Source organism: Monodon monoceros, unplaced genomic scaffold (genome assembly GCF_005190385.1).
Source record: "Monodon monoceros isolate NGI ecotype Baffin Bay Population unplaced genomic scaffold, NGI_Narwhal_1 Super_Scaffold_18, whole genome shotgun sequence".
In the NCBI taxonomy this organism is placed as follows: Eukaryota; Metazoa; Chordata; class Mammalia; order Artiodactyla; family Monodontidae; genus Monodon; species Monodon monoceros.
In genome coordinates, this window is record NW_021703774.1 from 164229912 (window position 1) to 164244686 (window position 14775).

At 57.0% G+C, this 14775-nt stretch overlaps 1 protein-coding gene across 1 annotated transcript in view; it reads left to right on the top strand.

Annotated features, from left to right (window-relative positions):
• The window catches only part of HSPG2 (heparan sulfate proteoglycan 2), a 102065-nt gene that overhangs the window by 34723 nt on the left and 52567 nt on the right, over positions 1 to 14775 (top strand). The window contains exons 2-13 of the mRNA XM_029227271.1: positions 750 to 885; positions 2097 to 2141; positions 7887 to 7996; positions 8098 to 8156; positions 8461 to 8621; positions 10248 to 10376; positions 10573 to 10827; positions 10905 to 11024; positions 13021 to 13152; positions 13304 to 13448; positions 13543 to 13694; positions 13790 to 13936. Coding sequence (XP_029083104.1) covers positions 750 to 885; positions 2097 to 2141; positions 7887 to 7996; positions 8098 to 8156; positions 8461 to 8621; positions 10248 to 10376; positions 10573 to 10827; positions 10905 to 11024; positions 13021 to 13152; positions 13304 to 13448; positions 13543 to 13694; positions 13790 to 13936 — 1591 coding nt within the window. The remainder of the gene's footprint in view (positions 1 to 749; positions 886 to 2096; positions 2142 to 7886; positions 7997 to 8097; positions 8157 to 8460; positions 8622 to 10247; positions 10377 to 10572; positions 10828 to 10904; positions 11025 to 13020; positions 13153 to 13303; positions 13449 to 13542; positions 13695 to 13789; positions 13937 to 14775) is intronic.

A 14775-nucleotide genomic window follows, 5' to 3' on the forward strand; every position in this document is an offset into this window, starting at 1 on the left:
GGGCTCCACCCCCGCTTCTGGGTGCGCAGATGATCCTGTCAGTGTGCCCACAAGTGCCAGAGCTGATCTCCAACGTGGCTGGAATGTGTTCCCTGTGGCCTGGAGATTTGGAGGCCAGACCAAGGCAGAAAGAGGTGGCCAAGACCGCTGGGGCGGGGGGGGCAGGGGGCTGCTGTCGGCGGCAACAGCTTCAGTTGACCTCCCCTCCATTTCTGCTTCTGTCCCCCATCCGTGCTGCCCCTGGCCACCCTGTCACCTGCCCACATCCCCCATCTTTGCTGGCCCCGGTCACCCTTTACCTGCCTGTGTGTCCCTGTCCACTAACTCATGTCCTGGATATCACTTGCCTTCTCCAAAGGAAGAAGAGTCGTCACTTACCAAAGTGATTTTAAGTTTGTTGTCAGGACTTCCCTGGCTGTCCAGTGGTTAGGACTCCGCGCTTCCACTGCAGGGGGCACGGGTTCAATCCCTGGTCGGAGAACTAAGATCCCACAAGACGTGCAGTGTGGCCCAAAACAAACTTATAAGTTTATTTGAGGATTCATGCAGGGGCTAATGAGATTTGGGGAAACTGAGTCAAAAACAATGGTACAGCCCCAGCCTGACTGTCTTTGCCAAACCGTGTCTGATTTAACTGCCGGAGGGCCTTGGGGTGGGACTCTGGCCCCCCCCCTTGAGGTGAGAAGAGGGGTCCTGGGCTTGGCAGGAGTTGGAGAGTTTGACACAATTGCTCGTGTGGTGTCCCACAGGTAACCTGCGGGCTGAGGGCATATGATGGCTTGTCCCTGCCCGAGGATGCAGAGACAGTCCCGGCGGGCCGTGCTGTCTGGAGCTATTCAGACCTTTCTGACGATGAGGACTTCCTGGCTGATGAGGTCTCCGGAGGTGAGCGGAGGGTTCTGGTGGCTGGGAGTGGAAGGGGTAAGGACGGAATTGGGGTTCTTCCCACCGGTCCTTAAAGAGGCTCCAGGATGCTTGCCCAAGGTGGCAGCTCAGGAGATGGACTAAGAAAGATATGGAAGCAACCTAAGTGTCCAGCAGCAGATGACTGGATAAAGATGTGGTATATACATATACAATGAGATACTACTCAGCCCTAAAGAAGAATGAAATGTTGCCATTTGCAGCAGCATGGATGGACTCGGAGGGCATTACGCTCAGTGAAATAAGTCAGACAGAGAAAGACAAAACACCGTATGATATCACTTATACGTGGAATCGAAAAAATACAACAAACTAGTGAATATAACACAAAAGAAGCAGACTCACAGACGTAGAGAACAAACTAGTGGGTTACCAGTGGGTACAGGGGAGGGGAGAAGGGCAATATAGCGGTAGAGGAGTAAAAGGTACAAACTATTAGGTATAAAATAAGCTACAAGGATATGTTGTACATCATGAGGAACATAGCCAATATTTTATAATAACTATAAGTGGAGTATAACCTTCAAAAATCGTGAATCACGGGAATTCCCTGGCAGTGCAGTGATTAGGACTTGGTGCTTTCACTGCCGGGGGCCTGGGTTCGATCCCTGGTCAGGGAACTAAGATCCCACAAGCCACGCGGCACAGCCAAAAACAAACAAAAAAGAATTGAGAATCGCTATATTGTATGCCTGTAACCTGTATAATGTTGTACAGCAACTATACTTCAATTTTTTTTTAGTTCAGCAAAAACAGAGGTGGGCTAAAAGCTGCGTGCAGCCTGAGCCCTGGTCCCAGTGACCGCAGGATCCTCCACTTAAAACTGTGTGACCCGGGACTGGTGGCTGCTTCTCCGTACAGCCCAGATTGAGCAGGACCTAAGGGGAGCGTGGTGGGCAGTGCACGGTAGAGGATGATTACGGCCCCCTACTCCACTTCCTCCCATTCTCACCTAGAGGCCAGTCTGACCTGGCGCCGCCCACCCCATCCGTCCTGGTCCACACCCTCTCTGATGGAGGCTTCCGAGCTGGCTTTTACAGGCCGGCCCTCCCTAGGTGTGGAGAGGAGGCAACAGCTGTGTTTTCATGACCTTCCCCACCGTGTGCCAGGTGCCCAGAACAGTGCCTGACACCCAGTAGGTGCTCAACAAAGAGTCTCTCTTTTACTTGTAGATGGTGTGGGCAGCGGGGACCTGGGCAGCGGGGACTTCCAGATGGGTAAGTATCTGGGGGCTTCGCACAGGCCCCCATCCTGCCCCCGGGGAAGCCCCAGAGTAGGCATCTCCTGGACTGAGGGCCTTGAGGGCTCTTTGTGCCTGCCATGGGGATGGTCTCATCCCCGCTGAGTGACAGTTGGGTGCCTTGGTTGGCCAGTCCCTGCAAGGTTGGGTATGGACAGGTTCTGTGCCTGCCTGTGCTGGGAAATGCCCGGTTCTGATAGGGACTGAAAGTCAGCCACTCAGCATTCAAAGCCAGATTCTCACCTCCCTGGGCGGCTCAGCTGTGGAGTCCTTCCCCAGAGCCCTCCTTGGGGGTGAATGCTGCAGAGTGGGGGACCCCAGGCAGGGGTGGGCAGACAGAGGGGACTCTGTGGCACAGGCATTTGGGTAAGCCAAGAGCTGGACCTGGGAGGGAACCTGCCTTAGGTCGGGTCACCTGCTGGGAAGCCGAAGTTCCTGGGTTGGGGAAAGAGGGTTGGGCTTCCTGGAGGGAAAGGAATCAGGCCTCCATCAGCTACCCACTCTGCCAGCACTCCAAGTGCACAGCCAGAGCAGGAGCTGGCCCAGCGCTGGGACCGGGGCTTCAGAGTCTCTGTTTCCTCCCACCCTGGGACTCTGGCGAGAGAAGGAACTAGTCGGGACAAAGCCATGCGGTTCCTGCTGCCTTCTCTGGGAGCCAGTGCCTGGGCACAACGTGATCAGGGCCAAGGATGGAGCTCAGCTCAGAGTCACCACTGGGCGGCCCCACTGCATCCCTGTGCTGCCCACCCCAGCAGGCCTGGGGCGTCTCTGGCCTGGGTCCCTCCAGGGACGGGGTTGCCTCCCTACGGCTGGAGTATCAGAAGCATCCCAATGCCAGAGGGTGGCATCCTAACCGGGCCAGTATGGATAGGAGGGTTGACCCCTGGGTGGCACAGTCCTGACTGTGACCTCCCAGCACCTGGGACGCAGGCACTGCCTGAAGCTTTTCCATGTGTAGGTCTCTGCAGGGCTACAGATGCTTGGGAGCTGGGTGGGGCCTGTGTGTGGGTGTCAGGTGGGCCCCATGCACACAATGCACACCCCAGAATGGCCTATGCTGATGTGTCTCTGGGAGCTGCCTCTTGCCAAGCCAAGTCTGCCTGCTGAGGCCCTGGGCCAGTCCACCCTGTCCCTTCAGAAATATCTAGAGCCCCCTCCCAGGGGGCTGCTCACAGCAGCTCCACCTGCTTTGAGTGGTCCTTACTAGCCCACCTCCTCCCATGAGAAGCAGCTATGAGGGCAAGAGAAGCCAGAGGTGGGGGAAGGATGGGGATGGGGGGCAGCAGCTGGGGAGGGCCCAAGGGCAGGGCAGGAGCCTTTCCTTGTAGGTCTTGTAGGTGGGGCTGATCTGTGGGAATATGTGGGGCCTTAGGCCCTCCAGACCCAAATGCTGGCACCAGCCCGCTGCCCCTGGGGCAGGTCCAGGCAGCTGGGCTGAATCTCAGCCCAGGGGGCATCAGATAAGTCTCCCTGATTCCCAGGGTCAGGGTGCCTGCTTCAGCCTTGCCCAAGGGCAGGTCCCTCCTAACTCTGGTGAGCAAGGGCCGTCCTGACCATGATGGGGCCGTGTCTGGCCACCCCTTGACTGACCCAACCCCCGACCCTGGAATGTCTGAGATGGCTCCTCCCTCACCCCTTCCCTCGGGCAGGGTTGCGGCTCCCCTTGGCTCTGTCCCAGCCCTGACTGCCACCCCCAGGCCAGGACCCCTCCTGGACAGCTCCTGGCTCTGCCTCCCCACCTTGGGAACCCTGCCCACCTCCCCTCGCCCAATCTTTCCGCCTTCTGACTGTCTCTTTGTCTATCCTGCTGACAAACTGTCTACATGTCTCCCCTGTTCCCTCCCTCCCCTGCCTTGGGCCATCTCTTTCCTACTCTGTGTGTCTCTGTCTCACGCTGCCTTTCTCCCTCCACCTCTTGGACTTGCATCTCTGCTTCCATGTCCCTCTGTCTTCCCCTCTTTTCAGTCTGCCTTTGTCTCGTCTTTTCTCTCTCTCATTCTCCCCACCACTTTCTCTCTGTGTCTCTGCCTATATCTATCTCTCTGAATCTCTGTCTCCATCTCTGTCTGCTTCATCTCTTTCTGTTTTCTGTCTCCATCAGTCTCTGTGTCTCTCTGTCATTTCCCCCCTCTGTCTCTCCCTTTGGTCTCGCCACCTCCCTGCTGTCTCTGCCCCTCCTCACCTCCCTCTCTGCAGGCCCTGGGCCACCCCTGGGCCACCCTCCCATGGCTGGTGTGATGGTCTTGGAGCCCGATGAGGAGTCGCCTTTCCCTCTCTCCCTCCCCCTCCTCTCTCCCAGCTCTTCCTCTCACTCCTTTGTCTTCTTTTCCTCCCCGGCCTGCACTTGGTCACACTTGAGGGTCAGAGGCACCTCTCTGCAGGGTCTGGGGCCAGGCCTGCCTCTGTCCCCACCCAGCTGGCCTCACCTTCTCCCCTGCCCCTGCCCAGGAGGCAGCCAGGCCCCAGCCGGGCACACAATCTAAGCACAGTGGGCCGGACCCCTGGTGTAGGCAGGATGGGTGCAGCAACCCCTCGGGGAAAAGGCTAGGGCCTCGGGCCTCGCTGATCCTGGGGACCCAGAGGGACTGGGCTGGGGTTCGGGGGCCCAGGTGTGTGGGGGACGAGTTCTGTTGAGCAGGGACTGGGTATCGAGCGTAGGTGGGGTAATTGGCTCCGGGGCTGGGGGTGGTCAGGTGTGCGTTCCCCACCCCACTCCGGGTGCTGGGCAGCTCTGGGCCTCCCGTCCCTCCAGCCATTGGCTCCAACTGAGCTGTCCAGATGGGGTCAGATGAGGGCCAGCGTGGAGCTGGTCAGCCAGGCAGGCGCCCAGAGAGCACTCCCACCCCAGTCCGCATCATTCCCATCAGCACCCTGAGCTCTGGGGGCTGGTTCCTGAAACTCACCTTCTGCCCCAGCCCTCGGATACCTGCCACAGGGAGGCCGCTCAGGGTGGAAAAGGGGGTGTGCTCATCCTGACCTGCCCCTGACCTGGGAGAAGGCAGGGGGTGGGGTCAGGTTGGAGGGTCCGTGCCCTTCCCAGGCCCTAGTAGAAAGGGGCTTTGTGGAGCCTCAGCCCCCTCCCCCAGCAGCGGGCACATTCCTGGGCAGAGGCCTGGCCTCCTCGCCCGCGCCGGGCCGCAGGGCTGAGGCCAGGGGCCAGGGTGGGGGACTTTCAATGGGCCTCTGTGCCAGCTCACAAGAGGCCTCTGTGGCCAAGCTCGCGGCCCTCACGCTCCAGCCCACGGGGCCTCGCCCGCCCGGCATGGTCCCCGTGATTCAGCGCAGGCAGCGCTGCCCTCACAAGCACCTTCTCTTGGTGCAGGAGTTCCCTCCGGCTGCTTGCTAGGCTGCCATCCTGATGTGCCCAGGACTTGCTCCGTGAGCCTCAGAGGGGGAGGGTCCAGGCGCAGAGGGCGTGTGCACCTGTGGACCTGCCGGACAGAGTAAAGGGGAAAGAGGACAGGCCCAGCCAGTGCCACTCCCTGCTCTGCTGCCCACACGCTGCTCGTCTGTCACTTCTCAGAGCCCACTTCTGCCTCAGGCACAGCTGCTGTCCCCTTTGCCTGGAGTGCGCTTCTCTCAGGGGCCTCCCAGTACCTTACTCTCTGCCTTCAAGCATCCCCTTTGCGGAGAGGCCTTCCTGGCTGCCCTGGGGAAGTAGCGAGCTACCCCCACGCCAGCACGCCCGCTCCCCCAGCCCTTGTTTTTTTTCCCTCATAGTCCATATATTCCTTGCCCATTTGTTCTATTTCCTTTCTCCTCCCCCTAGAAAGTGATCTTTATGAGGTTCACTGCTATATCCCTTGCCCCTAGAACACTGCCAAGCATATGAAAGACCTTCAGTATAGATTCGATAAAGCAATGAATGCCTCTCTCATATGGGAAGAAATAAAACCAAATCCATTCCTTCAGTTTGTCTTAAAGACCAGAGGTAGGGGCTTCCCAGGTGGCGCAATGGTTGAGAGTCCGCCTGCCGATGCAGGGGACACGGGTTCGTTCCCCGGTCCGGGAAGATCCCACATGCCGCGGAGTGGCCGGGCCCGTGAGCCATGGCCGCTGAGCCTGCGCGTCCGGAGCCTGTGCTCCGCAACGGGAGAGGCCACAACAGTGAGAGGCCCGCGTACCGAAAAAAACAAAAAAGAAAAGACCAGAGATAATACAGCTAACGCATGCAGCCCCTAGTGTGAGCCAGGTACTGCCATAAGCATTTTACATTCATTATCTTATTTCATCCTCCCAACAGCCCTCTGGGGTGGGCACTACTATCGTCCCTGTTTTATAGGTGAGGAAACTGAGGCACAGGGAGATTAAGTAACTTGCTTAAGGTCACAGGGCAATTTTAAGTTATTTTAATTGTAAGTGGAAATTTTGCTCCAGAGGCTGAGCTTTTAACCACTAAGCTATACTGCCTCTCATATAGTAATAGCTCATATTATATTGCCCCTACTATGTGTCAGGCTCTGATCTAAGCACTGTGTGTGCGTGTGTGTGTGTGTACATATATATGATTCATTTGCAACTCATATTTATAACTTCTATAAATGAACTCTGAACATTATGAGATTTAATGTGCATAAAGTGTATATAGTAGGTGCTTAATAAACAATAGTTGTAAGTGTATGCTCACCCCAATCTGCTATGAATTTATTCAGCAATCACTTATTAGGCACCTACTCTGTACCAGGCTCTATGCAGGCACTGGGGTACAGGGTGAATGAGATCCAAGGTTTCCCCCCATCAAGTTTATAGTCTAGCAGTAGAGAGAAAGATGACAGCAGCTCCTGATTCCCTAGCACTTGCTCTATGCCAGGCGCTGCATCTTCGTGCACAGGGAGATGGCCTTGTAAGCATGATATCGTTTATTCCCCACAGCAACCCAGTGTGGTAAATGTAATTAATATGCACATTTGACCAAAAGGGAAACAGAAGTTCAGAGAGGTAAGGTCCATGCCTGATGTGTGGCTGACCTCAGAACCCACGATCTTTATGACGATGCTCTGGCAGGATCTGTGCCACGTGGGGTAGCAGGTGCTCTGATGGGAGAAGCCAAGGGGCTGGGGGACCCCCAGAGAAGAGGCCTCTACCCAGCCAGGGTTGGGAAAGGAGGGCAGCTCAGGCAGCATTCTTGGAGGAGGTGATGACTGAGCTGAGCCCTGAGGGTGATGACTGGCATGAATGGGGGGGTGGGGAAGCATGTCATGGTCACTCTCGAGTAATTTCTGTGCCAAAAAAAAAAGGGGGACTTCCCTAGCGATACAGTGGTTAGGACTCAGTGCTTTCACCGCGGGGGGCCCGAGTTTGATCCCTGGTCGGGGAACTAAGAGCCCACAAGCGGTGCGGCGCGGCCAAAAAAAAAAATTCTGTGCCAGGTCCTCCTCCTCTGGAAGCCACCCCTTCTTACCCAGCCTTCCTCTGAGCCAGTGGAGGTCTTCTCTTCTGCACTATCACTTGGTATCTGGATCGGGCCATTTTCCCTGTTAGTTGAAGCCATTCACTCAAGGGTGGGGCCTCGGCTTTGATCCCTGGGCGGCCTGCCAGGGTCACTGCAGCACGTGCTCCTACAGGTAGTGCTGGGCACAGCCGTGGGCACACAGGTGTCAGCCTCAGCGAGAGGCCTCTGGGGACCATCCCCCCTGTTTCCACCCACTGGCCTGGCTGCCTGAGGCCACTACCTGCCAGGCTGGGCCCCTCATAGTGACCCCCCCTCAACTCCTTTCTGCAGTTTATTTCCGAGCCCTGGTAAATTTCACTCGCTCCATCGACTACAGCCCTCAGCTGGAGGATGCAGGCTCCGAGGAGTTCCGAGAGGTGTCTGAGGCTGTGGTAGACACGGTGAGGTGAAGGGGCTTTGGGGAGCTCCCCGAGTATGGCAGGGCAGGACTGAAGGTGGGGTGAAGGGATCTGGAGGCTGATGGTGCTGTGTCCCTCTCCAGCTGGAGTCAGAGTACTTGAAGATTCCTGGAGACCAGGTTGTCAGTGTGGTGTTCATCAAGTGAGCAGGGTCCCCTGGGGTGGGGGGTGGGGGCTGGTGAGGGACTGACAAGGATGGGGAGGGGCCGGGCGCCAGGAGGGGAGGCAAGAGAGGCCTAATGGGCTGAACCTCTGTTGGTAGAAATTCGGGAATCGGTAGGGGTACAATTTGGACTTTAAGTTGCCTTGCATGGGGTACAGGCTAACCAGAAGCAGGGGGAGAGTCAAGAGATCAGGTCTGAGCGTCAGGCAGGGGGCCAAGGGAGGAGCTGAGACCCCAGGCGTCTTCCTCACCCTGCTGCCCTGCCCCCGACACCCGTCCCTAGGGAGCTGGACGGCTGGGTCTTTGTGGAGCTGGATGTGGGCTCCGAAGGGAATGCAGATGGGGCTCAGATTCAGGAGGTGCTCCACACCGTCATCTCCAGTGGCTCCATCGCCTCCTACATCACCTCTCCCCAGGGATTCCAGTTCCGACGCCTGGGCACAGGTGAGCCCGCCCTGGAACTGAGGGTCACCTCCTCCAATTTCTCAGACTCATGTGGGCCCCCTTTCAGTGTCACTACCATGGGCTCTCCTAGCTTGGCCTTGCACACCACTAAGGACAGGGAGCTCACTACCTTATGAGTCTGCCCCATCTTTATGCAGTCTTGGCTTGGGTTGAGCAACGTGTGTTTCCTCTAACATGTACTCAGTACACCCAGTCTCCACTCTCTATTAACCTCTCTATGTTGACAATAGGTAATAATTCCTTTCTTCATACAGTGCTTTCAGGTCCAAAAACACTTTTGTGTTTAATAATAACCAACAATTCTTCACTGACGGTTCAGTCTTCGTAAGAATTCCTATGAAACAGGTATTATTTCTCCTGTTTTAGCGACGAGGGCACTGAGGCCCAGCGAGGAAAAATGATTTATCCAAATCCACATGCACAGATAGTGCAAAAGCCAGAATGTAAACCAAACCCTGTGTCTCTGCTGGTCTTGCCAGAACCTGTGATGAGACGAGCTGAGAAACGCAGCTCAGAAAGAACAGGAAACTGGCCCCAAGCCACACAGCTGTTAGATGCGCAGGCCTGGCCTTCGTACCCTCAGTCGGCCCAGCTTTCTTTTTTTATTTTATTTTATTTTATTTCTTTTATACAGCAGGTTCTTATTAGTTATCCATTTTATACAGGCCCAGCTTTCTTTTCACTGCACCCTCTGTCTCCTGTTTCAACTCCCTGAGTGTTTTCTTCTCTAGGCCAAGCAGTCCCAGTTCATTCCTCACAAGCTACAGTTCCCATCCCATCCCAGTCTCCATCTCAGTCCTCTCTCTGGGAAATGTCACCATCCCGGACTAAGTGGAACCCAGAACTGAACAAACTTCATCCCTACCATAGTGTCACCCAATCAGAAAAAAAAGGGTGAAATCATTTGTTCTGCACGTAAAACCTCAGTCAGTGTGCCCAAAGAGCAAGTTTGTTCTTTGGCATCCCCAGGCCCAGGTCTGAAGATTGCTGAGGCTCCAGTCCTCTTATCCCCACTTTCCAATGAGTCCTCCTGGCTAGGGATGGTAGGATGGGCCTGGTTCAGCCTTGCAGCCCATAGTCCCCAGGTCCCAGGTGGGACGGCTGCTGATCACACCTTCCTTTCCAGCACAGACACCCCCGCCCCCCCCTGGCCGCTGTGGTGGCCGCAGTGACACCAGGTGAGAGTGTAAGCCAGACCCAGGCTGAGCCGGGTAACTAGAGAAGCTAATGGATGGAGGGGAAGGAAGGATGAGGGCAAGATGGCTGGGCACAGCCCACAGGCCACCCCTCCTCCCCTTCCTCTGCATCCTCTCTAGGCCTGGTTGTGGCCCGCACGTGTGCGCTGTGGTCATTGCATGGTGTGGTGTGTTAACTGTGTGTGGGGTTTGTGTAAGGGATGGGTGAGGCCACTGCCACATAGCCCACATCCCACATGAGCTGTGGATGTGTTCACCACGTGCTCTGTGCCCTCGCTGAGTCTGCCAGAAACCACGTGGCCTGACACGGAGCCCCAAAGCCCCCTCCCAGCTCTGCAGTGCCTGTGCCACCCGTGACATTTTCTGCCAACCTCCTGCCTGCCTCTCTGACTGTCCCACACCCCCGCAGTGCCCCAGTTCCCAAGGGTCTGCACCGAGGCGGAGTTTGCCTGCCACCGCTATAATGAGTGTGTGGCCCTGGAGTATCGCTGTGACCGGAGGCCTGACTGCAGGGACATGTCTGATGAACTCGATTGTGGTGAGGGGCTGTCTGGGGACACGGTGGCCTCCAAGTCAGTCCGGGGCTGCGAGGGTTTGCTGCAGGCAAAGGGGTCTGCGGGAGGTGGGCAGGGACACAGGAGGGGTGATAACAGGGTCAGGGCCTGGGGAGTGGCAGGGGGCGAGGGGTGAGGAGCCACCCCTTCATGCCAACGCTAAGCGGACTCTGTCCACAGAGGAGCCGGTCCCCAAGCTCAGCTCGCAGCCACCACCTCTGGCGGAGACACCACCTGTACCGTCCCAGCCGGAGACAGCCATCCCACGGCAGCTCCCAGCCACCCCTGCTCCCCAGGTTGTATTCCCCAGTCCAGGCAGGCCCGTGTCTTGTGGGCCCCACGAGGCCACATGCCGCAGTGGGCACTGCATCCCCAAAGACTACGTGTGTGATGGGCAGGAGGACTGCAGGGACGGCAGTGACGAGCTGGACTGCGGTGAGGGCCGGGCAGGGGCGTGGGTGGGGATGCAGGGGGTGGGGAAACGGCCACTGAACCTTGCCTGGTCCCCCCAGGCCCCACCCCACCCTGTGAACCCAACGAGTTCCCCTGTGGAAACGGGCACTGTGCCCTCAAGCTGTGGCGCTGTGATGGCGACTTTGACTGTGAGGACCGCACCGATGAAGCCGACTGCCGTGAGTGTCCCAGCGTCCTTCCGGCGTCTCCGGCCCATTGGCCTAGCTCCCTGAGCCCCAACCCTTCGAGGGCAGGCTTGTGTGCTGTCCCTGGCTGAGTGGTAGAGGCCCTGGGGACAAATTTTAAGGTTTATCTCTCTTTGACTCTGAGCTGGCCTTTGTAGCAAGCAGTAGACTACCCGTGGTTAATGTCTCTTTATTTATTTTGTTGCCATTCATCTTTTCTTTTTCATATATGCTTGTGTGGGGGTCAGACGAGTAGGCTTGATACACGAGCGTCCCTTGATGAAGGGGTCCTTGATGTATGTGTGAGTCAAAGCCTTCTTCTTAAGGGTCTAGAGTTTTTTCATCTAGAGCTGGTTCTGAGTTATTTGTTCCTCCATCTGCCCAGCTTTTCATCTATGTGACCATTCAACTATCCACTATCTGTCCGTCCGTCTGTCCAGCATCTTTCCTCTCTTGCATCCATTTATCCACCCACCCACTCATCCAACTATCCATCCATCCATTATTTATCTGCCAAGTTCTTCATCAGTCTGTCTACCTATCTACGTATCCAGCATCCTTCCTTCTGTCCTTTTCATCATCCATTCTATCATCCATCAATCTGTTGTCTATCCATCCATCCATTTGTCCAACATCCTTCCTGCCACCCATGTGTTCATCCGTCCATCTATCATCCATCCATGCATTATTCATCTTGCCAGCTCTCCAGGCAGCCAGCCATTGGTGTAGCCAACATCTTTCCTTCCTCCTCTTCATCTGTTCAGCCATCTATCCATCGCTCGTCCATCCATCTAGTCAATGTTATAAACATTATGACAGTCAGTTGGGTGAGATTGGAGACTCAGAGACCATATCAGGTAGCATCTTGTGGTTTCTGTCCTATGAGGTGAACCCTGGGGCTTATTAGTCCAAGATTGAGGATAATCTTCTAACCATTGCTCTGTGATCCTGCGTCACATGTTTGAGTGCGTGTTGACATTCCTAGTGCCCGCTGGTCCGGCGTCTCCTCCTCGCCTCCCCTCACCTTCCCTGCTCTGCAGCAAACCCTGGAGAGAAGCAGCATCGTGCTGCAGACTGGCAGAGTTTTATGATGCCCTTCTGTGGCTCTGAACTTGCCTGACAACATGGCCCTTTGGGACAGAGAAGTAATTGAGGGTTTTAGTTGAAAAGCCCTTCTCAGGCCTCTGCGGGGGAACAGTCTAAGGAAGACCAAGTCCTTGTTGACAGAGCGCAGAACAGAGAGCATGAAAGCCAGATGACTTCAGGGGCTCGTGGGGTGTTGGGACAGAAGCCCCCAAGGGAGTGGGAGTAGGTGGCTGCCTCCCGGTCTCCTCTCTGTGCCTTCTCTGTGGACGGGTGGCCTCTGCTCCTGCACCACTCTGCCCTTTCTGTCCCTGCCTGCGTGTCTGTATCAAGCTCAGTCTTCCAGAAATAGAATGTCAGTTACCATCTACTAGAGATGTCTAGCTGGGGCCCAGCCCTGGGGCCAGGCCAGCTCCAGGCCTCTGGCCAGTCCTTAAATGGCTGCCTCAGGTCAGGCTACTTAGAGGGGTACAGAGCAGCGAGGTCCAGGCTGCGGCAGGCCCTCGCAAGACCCTTCCAGTAGCCAGAACTGCCCAGGTGTTCCCGGCGTCCAGAGATCCTGGCCCCCGGGGCCGTGCCTTTGACCAGTGGTCTTGTGCTTCTCTGGTGGCTGGCTGTGGGAGGAGCTGCGTGACTGTGGCGTGCCAGGTGTAACTGTCTTGGGGACGCAGGTAGAGTGCGCCTCGTTGCTGACCGGTGGCCATGATGCTGTGGACGGCGTCGTGGCCGCAGAGTCTGGGTCTGGGCCTGGTCAGGGCAGCTGTGTTGTCATGTGGGCGAGATGAGACAGTGATCCTGGGGACACCTGGGGAAGGTGGGCAGGGTGGGCTGTTGGGCATGGGTAGGTAATGGGGGGTCCTCCCTGAGGGCAGTGCCCACTGCCCACACCACCTGGCTCTGTCCCCAGCCGCCAAGCACCCCGAGGACGTATGCGGGCCCACGCAGTTCCGCTGTGTCTCCACAAGCACGTGCATCCCGGCCAGCTTCCACTGTGACGAGGAGAGTGACTGTCCCGACCGCAGCGACGAGTTTGGCTGCAGTGAGCAGGGAGCTGGGCGGCGAGCTCTGGGCCCTGGGCCCCTTCCCACCGTCTCTTCTCCGGCCTGGCTCCTCTGAGCCATTGCCCCACCCCCACCCCGCTCCCCCTCCCTTTGCCCCTCCCACCCCTCACTTCTGCTCCCATCTCCCAGTGCCTCCCCAGGTGGTGACCCCTCCCCAAGAGTCGGTCCAGGCTTCCCGGGGCCAGACAGTGACCCTCACCTGTGTGGCCATTGGCGTCCCCACCCCCATCATCAACTGGAGACTCAACTGGGGCCACATCCCCTCTCATCCCAGGTACAGCTCTGGGCCCCGGCAGGAGCTGGGGATGTGGCGGAGGTGCGGCCAGTGGTCCAGGCCTGACCCCCACCTCTGTCTCGGGGCTCACCAGGGTGACAATGACGAGTGAGGGAGGCCGTGGCACACTGACCATTCGTGATGTGAAGGAGGCAGACCAGGGCGCCTACACATGTGAGGCCATGAACACCCGAGGCATGGTGTTCGGCATCCCCGACGGTGTCCTGGAGCTCATCCCGCAGCGAGGTACGGCCCATGGGCAGGTGGGCACCGGGCGTGGGGCTGGAGCCGGGGCTGCCTGCCTGGGACCGGCCGTAGCCTGCTCCCTTGCCGCCCCACAGGACCCTGCCCCGACGGGCACTTCTACCTGGAGCACAGCACCTCCTGCCTGCCCTGCTTCTGCTTTGGCATCACCACCGTGTGCCAGAGCAGCAGCCGCTTCCGAGACCAGATCCGGCTGCGCTTTGACCGGCCCAGTGACTTCAAGGGTGCGTTGGTGGATGGGAGGCAAGCGGCAGGCTCCAGCGGGCTCAGAGGGCAGACATGGGAGAGCAGCATGCCCTGGACACGTGGGGCCAGTTCAGGGAGGTACACGGCATTGCTGAAGAAATGCTGAGCCCTGTAAGAAGAGCATTTCAGGGGAAAACAAACTTTTTTAGGAAAAGCCAAACCCACAGTTGATATTCACCTGCGTTAGGTGACGATGAGGATGGGCTCTGGAGCCGGAGTCCGTGTTCAAATCCTGACCCTGACCCTTACTGCCTGTGTGCCCTTAGCCAAGTTACTATCTTGTGTCTCAGTTTTCTCATCTACAAAATGGGGATAAAATATTAACTACCCAGGTTGTTATAAGGACTTAATGGATTAATATGCATAAGCCACTGAGAATAGTGCTTGGTCCCTGGTAGGTGCCCAGTAAGTCTTCCTGATGTCATCCTCACTGTCCTCGTCATCCTCACCCTGCAGAATGCAGAGGCACCAGTGACCCCAGAGCATTAAGAGCCAAGGCTTTGGCATCTTCTTAGCCCGGGGCTGACCTCCAGATGCACTAGTTACTGCCTGTGTGACTTTGAGACTCTTGGCTTCTTTGGGCCTGTTTTCCCAAACATAAAGGCAGGCAGTTGGACTCAGTTCTCTCTGGCTCTGAGAGGCAGAATGGCGTGGGCCCAGGCATCAAACGGACCTGGGTTCAGGAACATTGCCATTATCACAGAAGTGCCATCTCTTGGATGGTTGGTACTTCCCTCGAGATCTGGGAGGGTGCTGTAGAGAGAATTCCCGTGTGTGTGTGTGTGTGTGTGTGTGTGTGTGTGTGTGTGTGTGTGTG